Source organism: Apis florea, unplaced genomic scaffold (genome assembly GCF_048593485.1).
Source record: "Apis florea isolate Af1SG1 unplaced genomic scaffold, ASM4859348v1 contig_2350_pilon, whole genome shotgun sequence".
Taxonomy (NCBI): Eukaryota; Metazoa; Arthropoda; class Insecta; order Hymenoptera; family Apidae; genus Apis; species Apis florea.
The window spans coordinates 4,592,352-4,616,637 of NW_028256565.1; the positions used below are offsets into that span (position 1 = coordinate 4,592,352).

Below are 24,286 nucleotides of genomic sequence, written 5' to 3' on the forward strand. Positions count from 1 at the left end.
TCATCGGTTTCGGTATACGGCGCGTTACACGAGTAAACAGTCGAGGCTGAAAACAAATCCAAAACGTGGCGGACAAATATCAAAATATCAATAAACAACTCTGGAATATGTACAAACAAACTTCAAAATATTAATAAACAGTTCTCAAACCAATCTGGGGAACGTAAACAAAATTCGAAAGCACGAACAATAAAATGAAAAAGGATTTATAAATTTCTTTAATTCATAGTTACAGAGGCGAAAAATAATGATAAAATGCCACGCTCGAACGAATTCGCGCGATAATAAACCCGGATAGGAACGATAACGGCGTTACGCGAAACGTGTCAAATAAAATCTTCGAATCTCGCGTTAAAATTGAGACTCGAAAATCGTGGGATGGAAAGACTCCGTGGCAGACTCCGGCTCTCGCCGTTTTCCTTTTCAACGAGTGTAAAGTTAAGCGAGATGTTGCCGGGGTCTGGTGGTGAATTTCGCCGGTTGTTACCAGAACTCGAGAAGACCTCGTTTCCTAGCTACTTCCCTCTCGAACGTCCCTATATTCCTAGCAAAGTTGCGCCACACTCGAGCGCACCGAAGCAAAAATCCACCTGGCACGGAATCGGCCACGGCTGTTTCTTCGCATTCTATCCGGCTTCAATACCACTCTCGAGGGCCCTCCACCACTTCTTTCCTTCTTCCCTGGTCCGTTTCCATATCTAGGCCACTTCGCACACACCGAATCGCGCGGTGTATCGACCGCCACCCTCGTCACTCGCGTTTTTCATCGGTCGAGCACCATCGCTCTTCGATTCTTGCGACATTAACGGCCCGCCAATTTTTTCTCACCGTAATCTTAAAATCCCTGCCAGTCGAGAGGTTTCTTATACATTCAATTTTCCAAAGCTTTGGACGTTTGCAGAGGAAGAGATTCGTTTGAAACAGTGAAAAATCGACCCAAGTTCAGAAAATTTCTCCAACTTTGATGTTCAAGAATGACGACACCCAACAGGGTTGTAAAACGCGTTGCATTGCACGGAACGATACGAGTTACGCATATTCAAAAGGAAACGCGGGTACTGTTAAACCAACTGCTTCCTTTTTTTCTCTTCAGAGAAGAGATTTACCGCTCCCTTTTCACAGCATTTTCATATAAATTAAATAGCGCCTCGAGCGAAATACGACACCTACGCTCCCTACCCGTATTTTGCACCACGGCCACTTGAGATTAAATTATTATTTCGTTAAGTCTAACGAAATAATTAATTAACAATCGCCTGTGAGAGTTTACTACGAAACGCACGCGAGAGCGAAACACACGTGACAAGTAAATACATGATCTTTTTCCCTTTTCTAACACAGATCTCGTTTTCGTCGTGCCGTACGGAGAGACTTATATAAAATGCACCAGTGATAACGCAAATAATATGTCGCGTGATTCTGTGACGGGAGAACGACGAGTGTACGAGCGGACACGAGAAACAAAAATAGTTTTGACACATCGTTAACTCTTGACTGAGCACGCACGCTATGTTAAAGCTCGTGTACGTATTTCGACTTATATATATAAGAAGCAAGTTTGGCGCAGCGCCAGGAGCCATGGCTGCTTTCAAATTTATGTTTCAGCAATATCCGTTATACATTGCCTGCCCACCCCCCGCCGATCTTTTCGTCCGTGGACGAAACACCGTCCCCCTCACCCAAAATAAATTGATAAATTTCGCGGGGAAAAAGGAATCGAGAAGGGATCGCGATTAAAAAATTTTCGTTTCTCCCATTTTCGAGGAGATCCTTATTTCGCGTACGAACTTTCCTGCCCCAAGAGAGAGGGAAATCCAGAAGAAATGGAGTTACATCGTTTCTCAATCTCGAGTTAAATATGATTGGTAAGTCTCGCGACGCGAGAATAAGAAGAATCGCTTGCTCTTTAGAAAATAGGATTTCAACGGGGAAGCCGTATCGGTTGTCGAGAGGCAAAAGGTATATCGAATTCGCAGCGATAACGAGTCGTCGATAAAATAAATTTGACGTTTCGATTTATCGATACGCTCCTTCCGGTCCTTCCCTCCGCCAACCTTTAATACAGGCTGAATAAGGGTTGAAATCTCACAGATCGCAAACTTCGGGAAAAGAAGTGTGTATATATATATGTATGTGTGTGTGTGTGTGTGTGTGTGTAGCGCGGCTACATGCACACGTTCGACTTCCTTATAATATTATAGAATACGAGGAGGGCGGGTAACGAACCAAGTACTTGTCCCATAAGTAAATCAGTGTATAACAAGCCGGTCTATCCACCGTTCGAGCGGAAGCTCGCAACGCTTCGAGCCGGAACGAAGAAACCTCGAACTTCTTTCATCACGCCCGAGCGGGTTCCTGCAATTCGATTTAAGGGTCGATCCACCGTTCGAGCTCCCAACGAAATCTGGGACGATGACGAATTTAGAATTTCAAGCGAGACGCCCGCCTTCCACAATCTGAATACTTATGATACCGTTGGAATTTTATCAGGTATTACGACTGCGGCGAATAACGCTCCCTCGAGCTCAATCCCTCGAAATCGAGTGTGCCGTTTCCCTTGGGATGATATCGCGCCCGTAATTGTGGAATCGAACGATCGTCGAAAGGTGAATCGAGGAGGAGGTTACGTTCTTTCTTGCGAAAAAAAGTTCGTCACTTTGGACGTTGGGGAGGTTGGAAATGGGTTGCGCGTCCTTGGAGAGATGATAAGAATGGGGCAAGGCCGAGGTTGAAATAAAACGCGAGCCCATAACTATCCCGGCTCCGTATATCTTTCGGCAACGTTATCTATCCCGGTGGTTAAGCCAGACGCAGACATAACGCCCTTCCTTTCGTCGTTGGTCGGCTTAATCCGCAAAATCCCTGGGACACGTCCCGATCTATTAGCCCGGATATCCTCGAACGGTAGTAAGTAAAGATCCGAAACCCTTTCCTCCTTCTCTCTGTTGATATAACCTTGACTCGTTGCCTGGCGCCAGACTGCGAAAATAAGGTGGCCAGGATTGGTATCTTTGCTTGTAACTTGGGGGATCGGAGGAGGGGATTCGAGGAGAATCGTTTAAATCTACCCGGGTTGAGTAATTTACCAAGACATTGCTTTGATCCGATTTCAACGGGTGCATCCTTGCCCTTTTAGCGCCACCATTTAAATCGTTTGCGTCAAATTTATCAAAGGGTATCTTTTAATTTAAATTTACCTCGTTGCTTACGCACCATCGTTAATAATTGCTTTCGCAACGTGCATCGAGAATAGATCATAGCCGTTTCGTTCCAAAAAAGAGGATTGAACGCGAACATTTTCCCCGACCGAATGGTTATATATTTGGTACAAATTTTATCGAGTAATTCGTAATTTTGCAGCGCGTCAAGAATAATAATAATAACACAGGTATAGAACGTTGGGGGAAACGTTTGGTTTAAAACGTAGTTTCCAATAACGCGATACGTCAGGAATTTCTTATCAAGGTTGAGAATTGCTTTGATAGCCCGATAGGACGTTCAATCTAATAACTTTCGATTTCGAATGCAAAAGACCTGTAAGCACTCGTGGCATGTACTTACGGTACTTACCTAACCGAGCAAGTTTACCGCATATGCAAAGTTTCTAGATCGATATTATCAGGAAACTTGTCGATGAAATTAATTGATGCTAATACCGTAAAGAGAGCCATGTCACGGTTATTACCTCGAGAGACGTCGCCCTAATAGCATACTTTGGCCCACTCGAGCAACTACCAACAGTAAAACAGTATATATTTTAGTCTCATTTTTCATTGCCTGTATACGTCGCATTCCGGAACCGCGCTAACTTCTTCGTTTACGCATTTTCCACTTTCACCGTTCTCTGTCACCGTTCTATCCTCGTTGGTAAACGAGTGTAGACACACCAACTTGTTACAGAGAAAAGAAAAAGAAGAAAAAGAAAGCTTAACGGTGGAAGGAAACAATGGAAAATTCACTCGATGAGAAAAAACGAGGTTGTAAAAATCGAGATGGTTCGAAGCGAGCGATATCGTTTCTTTGCAACCTCGAGCTAATCTACATAATAATACCGGCCGCGATTAAAAACGTCTGCGTGTGTCTGCAGGGACTCTAAATTAATATTCCACTGAACTTGAGCAAGTGGCTGGAAGTTCTCTCGGACTTGGCGAGAGTTTCTTGCTACGTCCCGGGGGTTTCATTAAGATATTTCGACCGAGCAAACGAGCCTTGCTTATTACAGTTTTCGGCATTAATTAGTATCCGACAGACACGAACTTCGAGAGTCATTTGTTTCGCCTCCCCTCCCTCACTTTTCGCTTCGAAACGCGTGTCATTATCCTCCATTACCTTTCTTTCTTCGGGCAAAAAGCAAACTTAACGAGCGCGGTTTAGTTCCCGCCGCTTTTCCTATATATCCACCCACCATAATATACGTCGATGGTGATATTACCAGCGAGGGGTAAGGAACGGTTGAATTTCGCTGAAAGGACACGGGGAAAGCCTTTCGGAAACCCTTCGAATTTCCACGAGCCGTAGCCAAGTTTAATCAGTCGGCGAATCGATGGCTTTAATTAAGGAAACGTCTTACAACGGGATGGCTAGGCGCGGCCTGGTTAATACCTTAATGTATACGCGACTACCCACATGCGAGTGTATTCATATTCGTGCATGAACACACGACGCGAAGTTACACTCACGCTCTCCGCCTAGAACCGACGCGTTTCGACGCTGTTCGCAATGTTCCTTGCAACCATCGACTTAGCCGGGATAGCGCTTTCCATCGTGGCACAACTCTCGCCGATTCGCGCTATCTCTGGCGGTAACTTCTACCCGCACTCCCAATCGCGATGTAATCCTTTGAATGTGAACGGGATAACGGCGAGGCGAGATTCAATGAGAGGGAAGAAAAGGGAGGACGCTTGCACATTTGCAGAGCTATGAAGTAAAATGAATTACTTTATCGGCTGGCATCTTACGACAGGCCGTAAAAGTCGGGCAAGAAGCCTTATCGATCGATTGTCCAATCTTTTTGTTATTTTTACTACTTACGTATCGATCGTAAAATCCTCTCGTAAATCCGCGCCCCGTGAATTTGATTATTTTCATTACAAATGTCAAATGATTTTCTACATTTGTCAACATTTCGAACAACTTGTCGTTTAACCGGCGATCGATGTATAAATAAAGCGATTGTTCCGATTTTATCGATCCACATACTCGACATTCGAATTCAGAGAATCGAATCCGGAAGCGATTTAATCGATGTCGACGACAAGCGTCCGATCGGACAAAGCCAAGCAGCGAAATTGGCCTGCATGGAGAGCGATCAACCACGATGCGTGAACGACGTTCTACACGCATATTACACGCACACTAAAGGGTCCTGTGTGACGCGACGCGCCGCCTTGTTTCCCACGAGTGTGTGGGAGGAACGGAGACAACGATCGAGGAAGGAAGAAGATGTTTTGAGAGAAGCACACGGTACAGAGAGAGAGAGAGAGAGAGAGAATAATCCGCTTAGCTCGTCCGCACGCATGCCATACAACGGGCGACGTCTCTCTTACATTAGAGAGAAGCACCACGAGAGTGCATGTTACAAGGCAGGAGATATCGAGGATGGAAATAGAGAAGTCCAGTGCGGCAGAAAATCATGGAACATCGTGATCTGCACGGGTGTCACACGCTTTTCACGGATTACGAAACATCATAGAACGAGCTAATTTTTGGGGAATGACTATTATAAATACTTCTAAATCTATAATAAATGGTGACAATTAACTTTTTTATGCGCATCAAAGAAAGAAAAATAGTTATATTCGTTTCGTTCTAGTTCTAGTAATTTTGTAACGAGTCGTGAATTTTTTTAACGTGTATTTAAATCGAGAGAGTGTCCAAAGAGTTTTTTGAGGGGGCGCGTTATTAGTGGACTCAATATCCTGAATCCAATCCAATGCCTTTGGGGTGTTCCACGCAGTTTGACGCCGGATATGAACGGCCGATGTCACGTCACTGACAACGATAGATATGTACGTTACACACCGTACTTCGACTATTTTGATATCTGTCGGTTGGCACACCGGTGATCTGACACCTGTCGAAATTAATCGAGCCACACGAGCGCGATCGATGGGAAATTCTTTCGAGTAGAAACGAATCATTTTCGAGAATCTGCTATCACAATGTCCTTTAACGATCACTTTTGACATACCAATTTTCTTTACTGTTTATCGATCGAATTTATGTATGTATCCATAACTCGAGAAAAATACGAAAAGTATAATATCATTTTTATATGCAAAGAAGCAAAATTTGGAACGAACTATCTACATCATGTATTATCGATACAGGTTATGGTACATATTCGAATCATATCGTATATTTGTATCCGATAAGTTTGGTTATGTTCGTACACATAAAACGAAGAAAAACAAATTTGTAATGAATCAATAGCAACTCTATTGTTTGTACATTCAAATAATTCAACGATATTCTTTTTAAATTTTAACTTTTCGATTGTGCCATTATTGTAATGGCGTCGTAATGAATCGGAATGATAAATCTATTATTATTAAATCTTATGATTATTGATTGATGTACAATATACGATAGAATCGTAATATATTTTTTAGTCATTTCAATAAAATCTATAGGATTACAAAGAGCAAATGATAATATCGATAATTATTTTTGCTTTAAAAATTATTTTCACAATCGTGAACAGAAGGAACGACGGAATAGACGCTTATACGTTATATACATATAAAAAATGAAATATATATATATATTTATAAACGTGAAAATTAGTACCATTCGATTCATAAAAATTCCTAACAAAGTTAATATTTATCAAAATCTATAATAACACATCACCACAAAATCAAATTATGCGTAAATATGTACTCACCGGTAATTTGTAGAATGAACGAATTGGCAGCGAATAATGGCGAATAATGGCGTGAATCGACCACGTTTCCTTTCCAACGAATTCACGAAGACTGAAATAGATTGTAAATACACTTATACCGATGTATGCTCACGTATCACATTTGTTTATACACAGTCACTGTCGTATTTCACAATTCGATTCAGCAAAATATTGTTTTCAAACATATAACTAATTTCGTTCGCGTATGCTTCGACGTCTCAATTATAAATTTAAGCTTCGTTTCTTCTCGGCGAATGTATACGAATTTACACGAAGTCATAAGTGTCGAGGGGGGCGCAAGAGTCGCAAATATCTTCGGAATTTGCGCCACCTCTCGACACCATAATTAACGATTCTTAGTTTAACGGTGAAGTTCTTTTGCTCGTGCGCGTGTAACTGCGTAGTAATTTCGCGAGTGAAAAAATGTGTGTGATACGCAAATAAAATTGATTGATTGACAAATAAGATGGATCGAGGACATCCTGTGGACACTGTGCACGGCGTAATGCAATGGAATATGAAGTAACGTCCGCATTCGGGTGAGTTTTAAAACTTCTTTGTTCTAAATTATCATGGCGCCATTTTATGATGCAAATGGCGTCATCGTTGATGATTGTGGAATTTTGGCGTTTAATTTACGTACGAAATCAATAATTATGATGCGAAACGAATAAACGTGTACATATATACGTGATATTAACCATACGCCTGATAAAACTAGTGGCGATATTACATTGAACGTAATTTCGGTGGTAAATACTAGGTGGAAAGTCAACGATTGCGTGATCGTTGTGATATTTGCCACTAGACTTTCATCCTCTGTTCGATGTACACGAAAACGAGCGCAGGTAATGGATCCATTCGTGGCATGTAATTCGAGTGTTTCGCATTATCCACTGCAAACTCGTGTTCGTGTACATCAGCACGAACTGCATTCAGTGCAATGGGCCGCAACGTGCAACACAACTTGCGCCAATGCACTGATCTTGAATCGGTAAACTGGCTGAAACTGGCCATGAATTCCCATGATTCCGCGTCGATACGTTTTATCGTACGTAGAAATTGTTTTCGCTGGTTAACGACCGTCCGTCATGAAATTTCTGTGCTCGTAAGAAAAGCTATAGGGTGAATACAAGAGAGCTGATTTGCATGAAAATATTCTGTTCATGATACTTCTATGATATACGTACGTATAACGTTTAAATGCAAACGACCAATTTTTTTTTGATCTGAAAAAAATTTTCCCTTTCTTTACGGACGAGTTATTTTTAAATTTTTCAATTCTCAACAAAATGATTAAAATTCTTAAAATAGACTTACGTAAGATCGATCTTACGTAAAATTGCAAATACGTTTCGATTATGTTGGATCGAGCAGATGAAATCTGTAATCCGTATAATTATGGTACATTTTTTTGGAAGGGATAATTTTCTGAGATTCGATTAGATCCTTACAAATTACATACATGAGGTATGATAGCAATTACTCTCGGCAAGAAAGCTAATATGCCTTATATGTATATAATTGCTCCGGGAAACGAAAAAGTGAATGCGTCCGCGTGCGTGCAACATTTAGAGGTTAGGGAAGTCCAACAATCGACTAATTTCGTTATATATCGTATAGCTGTTTATTAAACCTTATCCATGCATGCAAATTTAAAATACCAAATTTTCCTTAATCCATTGTTAGCGGAGGATAGATGGAGTGAAAAAAATGATCGTATCGTATACAATTTGGAACAGAATTAACGAAACTCGAAACTCGGCAATAAATACGCGTGTGTTAATCGTAAACAAAAGTAATGCGAGAAGCGAGGAGAGAAGTTTGGTCAATTTGAAAGGTATTAAAGGGAGAGCAGAGCGAGGTGTGGAAAATTAATCCCTTGCGCAATTGCGCCGTAAAATGGGTGGAGATTGCGTTTGTCTGTCGTAAGGGGAAGGTGCAAATCCGCGTGGGAGATACTCGCAGGCTCGGAATCGCGCAACCATGCTTTCGCTCACGCACGCGAACGTAACTCTCCCCTGGTCTCTCGCGCCGTCGTCGAATTTGCATATTTATGACTGTTTATAATGTATAATTGACGGGAATCCGCATACCATCGGACTAAAGCTACCGGGCTAGAGGCTACACTGCCTTCTGCGAGCCGCCAAATCAGATTACCGGCTTTGCATTTTGGCTCGACCTCGGTCACGACCACCATCGACCGCGATCTCTCTCCCCATCTCCAACCCTTTCTTCTTTCTCCCTCTCCTCCCTTTCATTCAGAACGCCACGCTTCTGAACCTCGCTATCTCTCTTACCTCGTCTCGTGCCCCTCGTTTTCCCCTACCCCTTTTCTCTATCCCTCGCCTCTGTTTGGCGCGAGGGCCAAAGCGACCTTTTTTGCGATTTGGAAGAGGGCGCAATTAAAAAGCGACGCCGTTCGCGGAAGTAGATCTCGACTAGGGTCGCCTTTTTCACCTGTCGTTGAAGTGTCGTTCGAAGCACGTGAATTTTACAGCCACCACGCAATTATGCAAGAGTAGTAGAACCGCGCGATGCCCAGCTGCCGCGACGCGCAGACTTTACGCTCTTAAACGTGATTATCGGGGACGTTGAATTATTCAGGAAGCCGTCGTTTAATTGTTTGTTCTACACCATCGAGGCAAAAGACTCGTCGAAATTCTGGACGTTGGCAACGCGTACCGTGTTAATTTATTTTCCACCTCGTGTTTCATGAATGAAGACACGGTACCTCTCCTGTTCCGCCGGTCAATCTTGATAATGCCGTTTCAATCCGGAGATGGACGCACCTTCCGCACTGTTCTCCAATCAGCTTATCCGGATTAAGTCTCGCGACAAGCAGCTCCGACAAATTCACGCGTGACGTTAGATCGGTCGACATCCCTTCTAACGCGATTGCTCTTCCACCCTTTCACGGTTTCCTGCGTTTTGCTTCAACTCTCCCTAGAATCAACTCTCCCTTTGACGTTCTACGTTTCAGCATTGCGCTGAAGATCCTCTCGCGGTGGCAAAAAAAAAAAAAAAGAAAAAAGAAAAAAGGGTTAACGATCCGCAAAGGAATCTTTTGTTTTTGCAGGTCCGTTTCGAGACTCGCGCCAACTCGAAAATTCGGATGAAACGGACGGGTATCATTTCGCGTGGAACACGCGATTTCGTCATTTCGCTGGCGCGAATTCCGCGAGAGGGGATTCCACGCGATTCCTCGTCTTATTTCACACTTTTATCCGGATAAAAGTAGGTTTCTTTTCGCTGGGTGGAGGACGATGCTCTTGATAAAAAGTCGCAAACAATTAATTTTCTCGTTAACAGAGACAACTGTGTCGTCCCGCGATGAACGAGCTCACGCGCCACTTTCTTTGTCTTTGTCTTTGTCTTTCTGCTACGACACTTTGTCCCCCGCAAGACACTTTAGAGTATCTTGCACCGCGGTTGGAAACTTTTGCCATGCAACCTCTGGCATGCCACCTACTTTCCTAGAAACGCTTCTTCACCAACCAATTTCCACGATTTCATCCTTTTCCGCGATCTTTTTTCGCTCTCCCTTCCATGCACCGCCAACCGAAAAATTCGTATCCGACGACGTTGTTTGTTCTGCTTTTTCCAACCAAAAGTATTATTTGTATTAAGTTACGTACATGCGATCGTACGAGACGTTTCTTGCTTTACATTTGATATACCGAGAGCAGTATCTTGATTTTTTATTATGAAAAAAGAGATCTTTCTAGACGAGAATCTGATATTTTCTAATAATAAAATATAATATATCAAGAAGATAGCATTTCGACAAAGAGTATTTAAATTCATAATTCATTCACTAGTCGTCCCATTTTTGTCCATTTTGTTCGTTACAAGCTTAAATTTATTTTTAACACGAATTGGCATTAAACATGTTGTTTCTGTCTCTACATATTTGAGAAGATTTCGCAAAATTTATATAAATAAAAAAATCAAGTATAAATTAGTTTTTACAGAGTGTCATCTAGTTAAGTTTATCGGAATGAAAGACACATTTGCTGTTTCGAGCCTCTCTCCCTAATCAAAAGCACTAAAATGCGCAATAAAGCGGAGAACGAGCGGTAGTTGTCGGTATAATAAATTTTGGTGGCTAATATCAGCACGCGCCCAAGGGTGTATTAAAAGTGAGAGGTGTAAAGTTGAACTTGGAAACGTATAAACGTAGCAGATTGCGAAACGCGGAGAATGGATATGTTTGATCGTTTAATAACTATCTCGAAATTTTATACTCGATTCCACACCATCCATGGTTCGTGGAATATTTCTCGCGGAAGAAAACTCTTCTGTTTTCGCGAAGAATTAACGAATGGAACACGTCTCGAAATGAGGAATAAATTCGATATCACGAGTGTAGCGATTATTCCAGAACGCAATTCATCGCGTAAAATCGCGGCGTAAGCTCGTACAATCGTGGAAAAACGCGGGGAACGGGCAACGAAAAAAAGAAAAGCATACACCCATGCGTGGTATAACGTCACGCGACGAAACCATTCGCGAAATAACGCATCGAGAAACCCGACGAAAGCAAAACGAAAGTCGAAATCGATTTCTTTCTCTCCCGTTTCATCCTTGAATTCCGGACGTGAATGGGCAAGTTACGATCACATCTTTCGAAAATACTTGGCATTTCATCCATAAAGATCATGACTTTCCAATGAGAATCCGCTTTTGAACTTTCATCTATCGTCGAAACCTCTCCCGTTATACGACCGATTTCCTCGAATTTTGCTTTTTGCCAATTTTGCTCTGACGAATCTTTGAAAATTTCCCTACCTACGTACATTTCTCGATGACAGGATCTCCGAGCTCTCTTTCTCTCTTCTCTCTCTCTTCTCCCTCGCGAAAAAAACGTTGAAATCTTTCGGAATACGACCCTCTTTTTTCCGCGTGGTCTTTATCCGGCGAATGGAAGCATTGGCCGCCAATCAAATTGCGTGGCTATCCGGCGTGTCGCAATTGGAGAGAGGCGAAGAAAAGAGCGCGCGGTATATATAGCGAAAGGGGGGAAGAGAATGGAGAGGAAGGGAAGAATGGAGAGTGGAGAGGAAGGGTAAAGGTTGTACGGGGTAGACATGGGCGTGCCAGGGCACTGTTTGGTCTCCGGAGAGAATAGAGAGAGGGTGCAAGAGAGAGTCTGGTTGCTGGAGAGTGACTGGATGGATCGGCGTCAAAGTGAGGGAGGCTGATGTATATGCATGCTACTCTTGGGTCAACGGGATGGGGCCGAATTACCATAAACACGATAGATAGTAGGCTAACTGTCACTGTGTGTGTGTGTGTATGCGCTCTTGCTCACTCTCCACACTCTCCTCTATCTCCCTCCGTCTGCCTCTTTCGATTCGTCGAACTCCGCGTTACGAATTTCTGTACTCCCTCACTTGTTTACTCTGTCGAGACAAGTTTCGCGTTCTCGTCCCCGCCACTTTAAGGGAAGCGCGCCACTTTTGCTTTTTTCATTAATCCTCGTCCCGGCTAAATTTCAAAATTTTTCGTCGTCGACAATTTCTATTCGAAATCTACGCGATTCCATTCGAAATAATAGTAATCGAACGGGAGAAATTAAATTTATTAAATTAATAACTCGGCAAATTTGTTGCTTTTGTGCATTCTACAGAACAGTCTCTAATTACGCACAGACGAGCGTACCCTCCCCTATTTATCCTTCTCGAGTTTCACGATGATCCGACTTTCACCCCGCTCCATTTATCGACCTTTGCCGTGCCAGATCACAGGGAATGTCTCTCCTTGATGTTTCTCCCCGCACGGCGAGCAAAGGGCCAAGGGCGGCCTTTAGCGTTGCCTTTATTCGTTCCGCAGCCGCGTTTGATCGATTCTTCCGTTCCAAGTCTCAAACACCTCTGGCCCGAGTTATTCTTTGAACCTTGTGCTGCTGGCCCGTGACCCGAGATCCGATCCTTCGCGCACTTTTCCACGCTTCACGCTCGATATCACGATATCACGATAATAATGAAACGGCGAATATCAAAATTTGGTGGGCCGAATTACGGGGGAACGAAAATCACGGTGGCGATACGTATATATAAGATGGACGAGGAATGTTTCGCACGGCGGAACGAAGTGGATCCGCGTCGGTTCGGCTACCTGGCCGCAAAATTTGGGATCGCTCTCGAAAGTTGTTGTGCGTTACAGAATCGTTGCAACCGCCACTCTCGATCGGCCTCGATTTTCCCGCAGGAATATGTTGCTTAATCGAACACCCGCGGATAACACGATTCGACTCGAAACCGTGGAGAATTCCTCCACGTATGCACGCGCACACGTACACCACGTGAATGCAATATTCCGCCGCGTTTTTCTCGCGATACGATTTATTTTAACGAGAATTGGCGTGAATCTCGTTGACGAAAATGCCGGGCGATGTCATTAGCAATAATTTCGCGCCGGTGTGCCGCTTCTTCGACAATGCAATTAGCCCGAGGATCGATAAGCGCCGCATCCGGCGCGATGCCAGTGGCTGCTCGCGGCGTGTCGTTTCGCGGCCAGGAAAGATAGCCGTTTTGTACGCGATTCGTACGCTCGTTGAGCACGTTTATACACGGTACGAAGGATGAAGTTGAAACCGTTCCATTGTTCGTTGGCAAGAATTAATTTGTAATATCCGAGTCGAATCGACGGTGGGTGTAACTTCGCGTGAAAGATTCTGCGAGAAATCATTTCTTTCGCGGCACGATTATTCTATTCCGGCCGGCGGTAAAGCTAATTAAAGATAGCGAGAAATGGCTTTCAACTCGGAACCAGCCCGCATTCCTCAAGGATAAGGGGAAAGAAATTGCAAAAGTGGAGAGCCTCCCGAGGCGTTCCTCCCGAATGTTAGTTCGACTGTTGGCGGAAAAGCGCGAGCAGCGAAGCGTGCAGAAAGCGTTTCAACGATGCCTGGCGTTCGCCAGATTCTCGGCAAGGCCGGGCCAGGAAGGGAGCTCGAAGGAATGCAATTTTCCTCGGATGTACTTTGTGCTTTCGTTCATCGTTTCGACGATGAACTTTCTCGTCAAGGCCGATTACGAAGAGAGGGGCAAGATCGATCTCGGGGAAATGACGCGTTCGGTCAATTTCGAGGATCGATCGAATTTTTCCAACCTTTATTTTATCTTCCCCTTCTTTCCCCGAAAATTCGCGACACGAATATTCGCCGCGATAGTTAGATTATTACTCGGGACGAGGTGAATAATCTATTAAGCGACCTTTCTCTCTCTCTCTCCCTCTTCGGAATTATAATTCCGAATTCGAAACTCGAGCGAGGATTTTATCTCTTAAATTCATTTCACGGAATTTCATATTCAAAGACCGCCTCGATACCCCGCCTCGGTGTCCTCCCCGGGAGGACACTTGAACCGCGACATCTTGAATCGAATATTAACGCGACGCGCACAACAAAGCGGGACAAATTCGGTATTATTTCCATCCGCGAGGCCGGCTTGCTTCGCCGGCTCTCCGCTTACTTTCTCGCGAGGATTAACGTGAAAAGACGCGTTGCCGAGATGAAGTCATTATCCGTGGAATTATTTTAGATTAAAATAAAGGGAATAAAAGGTCTGGGAAGTGGGAAACTCGGGAAAACGACGAAAAGGCAGGAAGGGGACAAAGAATCTGAGGCGAGAGTGGGAGGGCGGATAAAACCGCGAGGGGCACCAGAGAAGAAGCGTGGTCGAGAGACAGGTGCTGGGAGAGGGGAGCGGGGAGGAAACGAAACGACGTGCGACGGAAATCTGATACCTGCGGGGACTGGGTGGGGGAGGGGAGAAGACTTTTTAAAGTTATTTAAATTAAACAGACTGTTGGAAAGATGGAGAGAAGACGCGAGAGAAGAGGGGGGTGAAAAGCGCGGGGGGGAATAAGAGAGGAAGGAAGAGAGTGGTGGAGGGCGAGATAAGGGGTTGATTGTGAAGAGGGTAAAGGTTGAGGCGAGGAGAGAAGGAGCCCCGCCGGTATTGATAGCGACAACACCCCCGGATAAAATATAACGCGCGTCTCGCAGGGAATTAAAAGGTGTTTCTGCCTCCTTTTAACGGCCTCGCAAGAAACCAGTCGAGGTCGTCGTCGAAAGAGGAGGATACCCATCGAACGATGCTATCTCGGTTCTATGCTATCTCCTTCTAGGAGGGGAAGGAACGATAATAACTCTCCTTTATGCTTCTTTACGGATGCGTCTTTTAGGAAAAAAAACGTCGTATCGCCGTTGGAGAAATTACTTTTCCTCCTTCTCTCGTTATCGCGATATTTCGCATATCCTGGCTCTCTACCACGATATTATATCTCAACGGTATCGGCAGCAAGCCGGATCGATTTCCACGAGTCCTTTCCATCTCGCGCATATAATCGCACAATCGATTTCATCTCGCACTCATCACACCGCCTTTCGCGTACTTGGTTTCGTATTCCTGGAATTCCTCGACGAGTTGTCGACGGAGTTTGTAAATCGGCGAGACGTACGCTTAGCGATCCGAATAACCTGATGGATCGATCATCCATTTTGGCCCACTCCATCCGTCCGTCGGGGTAAATAGAAGGGTATTAAGTTCCCAATAAAAGTAGGAACGATTCGAGGATGCCGTAATGCAGCGTAGATCTCGAGCCTCTCTCTCTCTCTCTCTCTCTCTCTCTCTCTCTCTCTCTCTCTCTCTCTCTCTCTCTCTCTCTCTCTCTCTCTCTCTCTCTCTCTCTCTCTCTCTCTCTCTCTCTCTGGAGACTAGACCCCACTCACCCCAAAACCTGAACAGCTCCAGTTACACCAAAGTTTTGGCGGCAATAATGGACTCTGCCGCTCCGAAACTTCGAGTATTGTTTTATCCCCTTTAATACTCAGCCCCCCTTCAGGTAATGCAGAGTACCTATCGCCTCCGTTCGACTTCCATTTCTCCATTCCCTTCGTCCTTGCCAACCTTCGCTACCCATACCCCCCTCCCCCCTTTTTTACGCTTCTTTTCACGGCCGTTGCTTCGCGATAAGTGATTTCGTATGCGCGAAAGCAGCCCGGGGCTCCTTTAATTTTAACGCTCGTAAAACTCGATCCGTGCCCAAACGCGATTCCTCCAACAACCAGCCAATTTTTCAAACCAACTTCTTACACGTTATTACCAACGTGGATTACTCGCAGCACTCGTCCGTGTATACAAATATATATATTAATTTCTCGCCGGATAATTTATTCTCGTTTATATCGAGATATATTATAATTATTCCCGGAGATGCGATGGTTCGAATAATCAAATGCCAAGTAACGAAACAAGGGAACGAGGCAGTCACCCTTTCTTAGGAGCGTCCCTTCAGAGATTCTTCTAGAGAGAAGAGAAGTAATTAAAGTTGGTTTTCCTAATTAACGTTGCACCGCCCTCCGCCGCAATATTTCTCCGCCGTAATATCGTTTGTAATTGCGCATTGCGGCACAATGGTTTGATCGCGATATCGAAACGAAACGGGGACGATAAATTGGGCGTGGCGGATAATCGGCGGTGGAACGAGTGGCAAAAAATGATGTGTGTTGTTGTTGTCGTGCGCACGCTAATCGAATAGAAGAACCGGAAGAGAAAAAAACGTCGACGAGCCATCGAGAATTGACCCGATTCCTATCCCCGTGTCGGTAATCGTTAAATAGAAAAGCTGTGTGTCGAGTGTCGCGCTCGATGGAATCCCAACGATTCATATAAAACAGAGACGCTCCCTCTTCTCGAGCATTGTAATCGAGAGGTCAACAGCGATGAGAGGGGAACACGACGAAGAAGGAGTTTGAAGAACGCCGTTTTACGCGACCGGCGCGTTAATTTTCCACGTGCGGATCGAAAGGGCAGGCGCGTGTGCGAAACGTGGGTGGGGAGAGGGCGAAGAGAATAGAATTGGAGGGGAAAGTGGTGCGGGGAAGGAGAGTAATTTATGATAGAAGTTTTGATATACTGCGCATTTAGGGTAGAACTTTAAAATATTAAAATAGGTAGGGCGATACGATAGAGGCGCTCGAACCGCGACGGGAGATTTATCACGCGCGGGAGATATCGTTGTGCTGCCGTAGATGTTGTGCCGCCGCGACACAACAGCAACACCCATCCCTCGAACCCTCCCCCTTCGCCTGACACTTGGCCGCGCTACATCCACACTACACCACCATCCCCTATGAATACATCGGCTAGGTTTAGCTAGGCGATTTCGATCCCGCCGTCGAGAGATTCCACCCTTCTGTCGACCCACGGTATTTTAGAATCGTTCGAGAGCAGGGGATCGTTCCTTGACCGACACCAAACGGATCTGGACTACGAAGAGACGAAGCTCTCCCTTCGTGAATTTATCGACTCGAGATATGGTTATTATGAATACGCGTGTGAACATAAGAGATTGTTGCAGACACCTTCCGTTCGCGTGTGACACAATGACAGTGGTTATCGAGGATCGTTTTGGTCAGTCCAACTGGAGGAAAGATCGATTAGCAGCGTAGCTAGATGGAAGAAGAATGGAAGATATATTGGTTATAGGGAGAACATACGTGAAAGAGTTAACACTACGAAAGTATTATTTCCGTGGAGAAAGCCTTGCGTTCGATTTCGGGGCACGTAATGGTCGATCGCGATAAGTCATGAATCACGTGGCGGACGACGTGACCTACTGCCACGATCTTCATTATGCGGCAGCCACCCTTGGCTTGGTCGATGGCGGGCACGAAAAAAAAAAAAGAAGGAAAGAGAAAAAGGGCAGACACCCTCGAGAAACGTAACCCTAGCGGTAGGGTGCGTGCGGGCTGGAAAGTGCGGGAGCAGGGACACGCGCGGCATGTGGAGCCGCATATGGCGCGTGGCTTCCCATTGTTAAAGGCGCGGCTTACCTAACTGACTTTACGGTTGACCGTAGTTCCAGGGAGAGTCGAGGCTGCGTGGGGCCCATGTGTGCAAGGTGTCCTGGAACGATTCATCGTTCGATAACTATTGTCGGCCGCGACTCTCCGTTACGTTTTTACAACGCTTCTCCTCCTGTATGGGATGCAAACAGTTTGAGAAATCGATAAACGCGTTCGCTCCGATTTGCTTACAATTTCAATGGAGGGAGGGAATGCTTCGAATATTTTTTCGGCCGGAATCGAGGATGAGACGTTGAACACGTTAATTTCATTAGTCGAGTCCAACTGGATTTACGCAACGACAATATTCTCGAATTGAATTCACGAGGAAGGGAACGAGAATCGTCGTGGACAAGAGACGAAGGTAAAGAAAACTGTGCTCTCGTTGGAAAATTGTCGTTCGACTTAATTACGCGTCAGCGAGAAGGATTCGAGGCAAGATCCTCGAGGGATCGCATCGCACAGCTTTATTCCGAGGTAATTTTTCAATTTCTAATGGCGGTGAATGACCGATCGCGGACGATTTCAACCGGATCTCTTCTAACTTTTCTTCCCCGTGAGACGAGTCGATGACGTTCGCCGCGAATTCGAAAGTACGAGTACCGAAGGATGTTCGTGAGGAAGGACCGGCATAGCAATCAGCGCGATTCCCCTGAAAACTGGGACGCGGGACATTTAAATTATGCATTCCTGGGGGAAGGGGAGGAACAGTCGATAACGGAGGCGAGACGAGGGAAAGGGTGGCAGAGAAGCGAGGCAGCGCGCTGGCTAGAGATCGCGCTTGCACAAAACGGGCGAGCTCGCGAATCGATATTGCGCGTCGCATTCCCATCACCCGAAACTCTCCGTGGAATCTGTGGAACACTGTGGGTACTCGAGTGCATCTCGTCGGGACGATTATCGGCTGTATAACCGGAAGCGTATTTAACTCGTTACCGAATCCTCGAAACCGTCCGCGTTGCTCCTCTTCCGTCGTCGCGTCGTTCAAACGAGAGAGGAGGAGGAGGGGAATAATCTCGAATGCTCCACTTCGTTCTTCGGTTATTCTGCGCGGCCGTTTCCGTTAATTAAGAGAAGAGGTAGCTCGCTCCTCCCTCTTCTGTTCCCGGCAATCGAACGAACGGGCTTTCGCCTACTCGTGTTATGATCAACAGCGGCCGATCCCTTCCCCTCTCCTCTCCGTAATTTGATCGCCGACTTGGCTCGCTTTCGGCGGAAAACTTTCCTCCTCGTCATCGGTTGAATGAGAATTCAAGTTTCGCGACACGACGACGCGTCTCTTGGCCCGGCGAGCCGTGTTTCCACGGTTAATGCACTTAACTTCCGGATAATCAAACGAACATTGTTTGCCGAGTTGCGAAACACCGTACAACGCGCGAAACAGAGTTGGATGCTGCGTGCAACCGCGCGCATCCTTTGGGCCACCGTCACGCCGTGCAGACAGCCCGAGAGACCAGACTGGGATAGGAGTTTCGACGTCCTCGGGAAACGCTTCCGCCCAGCTCTTGAACTTTCCTCTTTTCTCTTCCGCCCGCTGTTTGCACTTTTACTCGCTCCGCTTCGCTCCCGAAATTAACCGAAATAACGTTTAATCGTTGGAGAGTCGCGGCTGACGATTTATCGGGCGGATTCTCGACGTTTCATAGCAGGGATCACCTCGTTGCGTGGCTGTAACAAATGATATTTCATATTTAGATTGGAAATTTTCGCGGTGCGGGATGAGGCAGGAAATTTTTTGCAATTATCTATCTGTAGCAAAGGAAAGAAAAAAAGAAAGGAGGAAGAGAGTGAAACGGAAGCGAACGAGAGGAGGAAATGGAAAACGAGCTCGTTCGAATCGGGCGAGCGAAAGAGGGTCAGATTGGAGGACGCGGCTTTACGTTAAAGCGATAGGAAAGGGGATGTGCGCATCAAGATTGGTTATCGATGATCGAAATTATACCGAATTATTATCGGTTTGCGCGTCCGGCTTCACCTTGCCGCGATTCAATTACGATATTCCGGCCGTGACGGCCCTCCGTCACCCGAAATCCATTTCGGTCGGGAAGGGCACGCATCCACGACGACGCAGCCTCTCGAGAATTACGTGGATTAACGGGGGAAGTAGGTTGTCGGCGAAGTTTAGATTACGTCGAAGTTGGCGAGTCGCTGAGCGCTAATTCGTAGGGAACGACGATTACAATAACGCCACCGATCCGCAGGGATTTCGAAACGGCGAGTTTCCAACGGCGAAACATCGCGGGGGAGTGGCAGAAGCTGGTTTGCGGACCGTTTGACGCGAGCTCCACCATTTCTCCCTCCCCCCCCTCTCTCTCTCTCCCTTCATCGATATATTATCGGTTATCAGAAGTTTGGCGCCTCGGCGGTTAGCCCGATCGATGGAAATTTCATTCTCGAAAAAATATCCACTCGTGCGGAATCGGTAAGGGGGAGGGGACAAATGTAAAGCGGCGGTTTCGGGTGCGGCGAGTTTGAAATTTTTCAAAAGCGTGTCTCGAAATGGTAATAACGGAGCCACCGGGGCTGTTTTATATTCCTTCCCATGGTTCGAGCTGAAAGATGCGTTCCACACGACGAGATTCGTTCCAGCTCGTTTCGGGGGTTGGTTGGTTGGTTGGCTGGCGCATGGCGGCGGCGGACCCTCGACGGACGACAGTTTAATACGCATCGAATGAATGGCCGAGATGCGCGGCATAGGAGCTTGTTGGCAGGGGATGGAAAATAAAAAATAGGCATTTCCCTTGGTGTATAAATCGCGATGGCGTTGCGGGATGACGCGTACGTGCCGACTTTGCGCCACGGGTGCACCCGAGCCACGATTGGCGTTTTGATTCGATCCTGAACGTGAATTGGGTTGAACACGAGGAGAGAGAGAGAGTGAGAGAGCGTTCGACACGCGAGCCCTTCCGTCGAAAACGTTCGACGTCTCGGAAGGTGCCTCTCGCACCGATCTAATAGAGACGTTTCCCGCTACGAGACTTGATTTACAATTCGATCGGATTTACCAATAAGTTTCGCCGTCCGGTATTACCTGTCAGGTGTAGCGGCAGTGGCGGACCGATTGCTTCGCTCGCTATTTTGTCCTGCGACGATCGATCGATCGTCGTAACGTCCGTAAACGAAACCGGCCTATATACCTTGCCCATATCTTGCCAACGTCCTCGCCTCGCCTTTACCAAACTTGTATCGATAATTCGGCGGCGGGAACTTGCGCGGCTCGACTTTCGCGTAAGCTCGAAACTCGAGAACGGATACTTGTCGCCGATGAAAATTTACCTCGTCACGAATTCGATGGAAACTTGAAGAGAAAATTATATATATATATTAAAATATCTAAATAGGATCTTTTTTAGGATCAAGGTGTTAATTGGAAGTAAAGAAAGTTTTCAAATTGTAGAATTGATCGTGGCCATTGTCGCGATTATCGAGCGACGAGGGAATTAATTCTGAATTATCGCGCCACGAATTTTTTTTTATATTATAAATTTAACGTGATGGATATCGATACACTTTTCAAAAATCACCGAGCGAATGCGATAAAAAAAAAAAAAAGGGAAAAAAAAATATTCTCGCGGCTATCGGTTCTGTTTTTTGTGCCGCTTTTCGATTTCCCCTTTCGACCCGCAACGAGTTCCGTCGATTAAAATACACGCGAAAACGATTCAGAAGCACCGAAATACGATCAATCCGATAGATTAGATCGGTTATCCGATCCAATTTAAATTTATTCCATTCAAAATTCGAGCGAATAAAAAAGAGAAAATTAAAATCTGCCCGATAATTTAATTACCATTCAACGAGATATGTTTATATTTCCACGCTTTTTTTATTTTTCGCTCGCGATTCCTTCGCGTCACGATAAACGTTATCACTCTCGAAATATGATCATTTTACGCCGCGTGAAAGGAAACGGAAACACAAGCGAAATACCCTGGTTGTCCCTGTGGATCGCTGTGGAAAATCGAAGAGATCGACCGCGCTCCTTCTCACCTCTCGCGCAAAATTAATTCGGAATTAACATTGACCTCTCGACTCTCGACGATCGGCAGTTGCGGTCGTCGTGACGGTGGTCACGCTCGCGATTCAGAAGCGGAGAGAGAGAGAGAGAGAGCTCTGTCACCGTGTCGTTGTACCGTGTCACGTGCCACATGTATCGCACCACACGCGGCTGGCGGCTTGTCAACTCTGCGTTTGACAGCGTACACGCGCGTTTGCCTTTCTCCCCGCGCGCGTGTCAGTTAGCTAGCGCCAAGTACGACGAGCCTTTCTCCACCAATCTTTGCCTCACGACGAACTTCAACGAACGAATTATCGAAGCGACAAAATCCGCGCGCAAGAATTGGAATTGTCGCGAAGATGCTTACTGGATCGATTCGATCTCTCAAGGAGGATGCGTGGTCCAGCTCGATATCGGATCCACGAGGGAGGATGGTTTTTCGAGGAATTTTCGAAGGTGTCGCGCTTCTTCGTGATAAATCCTCGTGAAAGATGACCCCATGCGCGCTCCTGGGACGACGAGGATTTCCTGGCCCGCGAAACCGAGGCTCTCTCTCTCTCTCTCTCTCTCTCCTCTCTCCCACTGGTGTCTAGCTGGGGAGGGTGGCTTTTGACTCTGTGCCAAGAGTCAGAGGCTCTGGCCCTCCCTGCCCTTCCGGTATCCTGGCATCGCACGCACGCATCGGGATTAGCGACGTACCACGTTAGGATTTATGATTGAAGCTCCGCTCGACCGCGGAAAATGGAGGAAGGAGAAAAAAAAAAGAGGAGAGAGGGAGGGCTTCGCGGAGAACTAACTCGTAAAATTTGGCATCTGGCACGGGTGCTGGTTCCTGCTTGCCTCTGTTCGTTTCCTACCAGTCTACCTACCACTTCTCTCGCCCCGCTAGGCTCGGAATAGATTCCCCTTGGAACGGGTTAACTCTCGCATCCTCCGCTTTTACGATTGAGAATCGGGGTTCCGGTGTTCCGCGCTGTCTGAAGTCAAGTGGTCCTGGACCAACGTCTTTATAGACCTTCCCCTCCTTCTTTTTCTTTTTCTTGCTTCCCTTTCTCGCTCCCCTTTATTCCATTTATGCTCCACGCTCTGTAGGGGACTCTGTCTTTCTCCTCGGATATATACGCGTGTGTGTGTATATATATATATATATATATATCAACCTGTTCGAATTAACACGCGACTTGTTTCTTCTTGTCGCATCGTAAAAATTGTTCAAGATGATCGAACGGCACGATACGATTTCGACGAGTGTCGGTTCCTTAGTGGGAAGATATCGAAGATGTCGGTCGAAAGGAGCTCGTTCCTCTTCAAATCCATCCTTTGCTCTGGTTCTTTTTTTTTTTTTTTTTTCTCTCCCTTTCGTCGAAGGTGCTTCACGGTGTCGGCTTAAATCGAACCGCGGCCACTTAGATTCTGTCTTCTCTCGCGCCAACTCTCGATCCTTTTGATCGATTCCTCTCTTTCTCACCGCGACTTAAAGACTCCGCCGAGATCCAAAGGGAGGCCTCCTCGAGAGCCTTCCCCCAGCTACGTCTCTCGCTTGTAAATCGTGGCGGCGCATAATAGACGATTACGGTTTATAAGCCGTGCCGCGGCTCGTTCCATGCCGCTTCGAGTATTAGAACCGCTTGTTTTACCTCGAGTGGTGCATTACGATCTCCCGATACTCGTAGCGGCTAGCAAGTTGTCGTGTATTCACGGGAGGTGAAGGTGGTCGATCGAACGCCAGATTATCTCGAAACGTGATTGATTATTCGTCGATCGATCCATTCGTTCGATACGATATTCGTTTACCTTAGGAAAATTCCAACTGAGAGAATAGAATTACACGTAATATCTCTCATTTCTCTCTCGATTTTATTCAAGTTAAATCGAACACCAATTCTTTATTGTAATGTAATAGTTGTGTGTACGAAAAGAACGATTTAGATAACGAAGGGAACAAATTTGGATAGATATTTATTTACTTCGAAGATTCACAACAAAGAAATCGACGACTTCGAGCAAAGATAAGCTCGCTACCTTGTAAAGTGTGAAATATATATACGCAGAAGCGTGTTTATTCTGGTCCTTGGACAAGTTCTGCGAAATAATCGTACGCGACACGCGTTTAATTCAATTTATGTCCGCGTTAAGTGGCGAGCACCTCGAACACCTCCCAACGCCAATTAAATCGATTCAACGCGTGAATCCCGTTGAATCATAAATTACGTTATATTCCGTTGGTCGGGGAAACTCGTTGGTCGAGAATCGAACGAGAATAGCGAATTTTCTAAAGTTTGCGGCAAGGAAGGAAATCGTTTATTTCAATCGTTATTTCCATTCGGAATAGAATCACGGAGATGGTTATTCCTGGCAGTAAGGAAGTCGTCGGATCGTCGAAATTTCTTGATATCTCGGAATCCCATCGGACCGTTTATTTTACAACAAAAGCAAGAAAAGTGATGGACGAGAAACGTGAAACGTTAAACCGTGAATTATCGCGTTTTAATCAACCGTCCTAAATCTCGAAGGTGATCATAAA

General features: G+C 45.7%; 1 protein-coding gene and 1 long non-coding RNA gene across 4 annotated transcripts in view; one reads left to right on the forward strand and one right to left on the reverse strand.

Moving 5' to 3' along the window:
- LOC147658131 (uncharacterized) overlaps positions 1-7,078 on the reverse strand; it is a 211,672-nt gene extending 204,594 nt beyond the window's left edge. The window contains exon 1 of the long non-coding RNA XR_015291123.1: positions 6,887-7,078. This is a non-coding gene — a long non-coding RNA (uncharacterized LOC147658131). The remainder of the gene's footprint in view (positions 1-6,886) is intronic.
- pxb (putative Hedgehog signaling attenuator pxb) overlaps positions 1-24,286 on the forward strand; it is a 205,861-nt gene that overhangs the window by 44,372 nt on the left and 137,203 nt on the right. The window contains exon 2 of one of the 3 annotated variants that reach the window (XM_086904737.1): positions 7,268-7,446. The exons of 1 other annotated variant lie outside the window; for it this stretch is intronic. In XM_086904737.1, coding sequence (XP_086760863.1) covers positions 7,418-7,446 — 29 coding nt within the window. In that variant the 5' untranslated portion in view covers positions 7,268-7,417. The remainder of the gene's footprint in view (positions 1-7,267; positions 7,447-24,286) is intronic. One more of the 3 variants, XM_086904738.1, reaches the window with a different exon arrangement.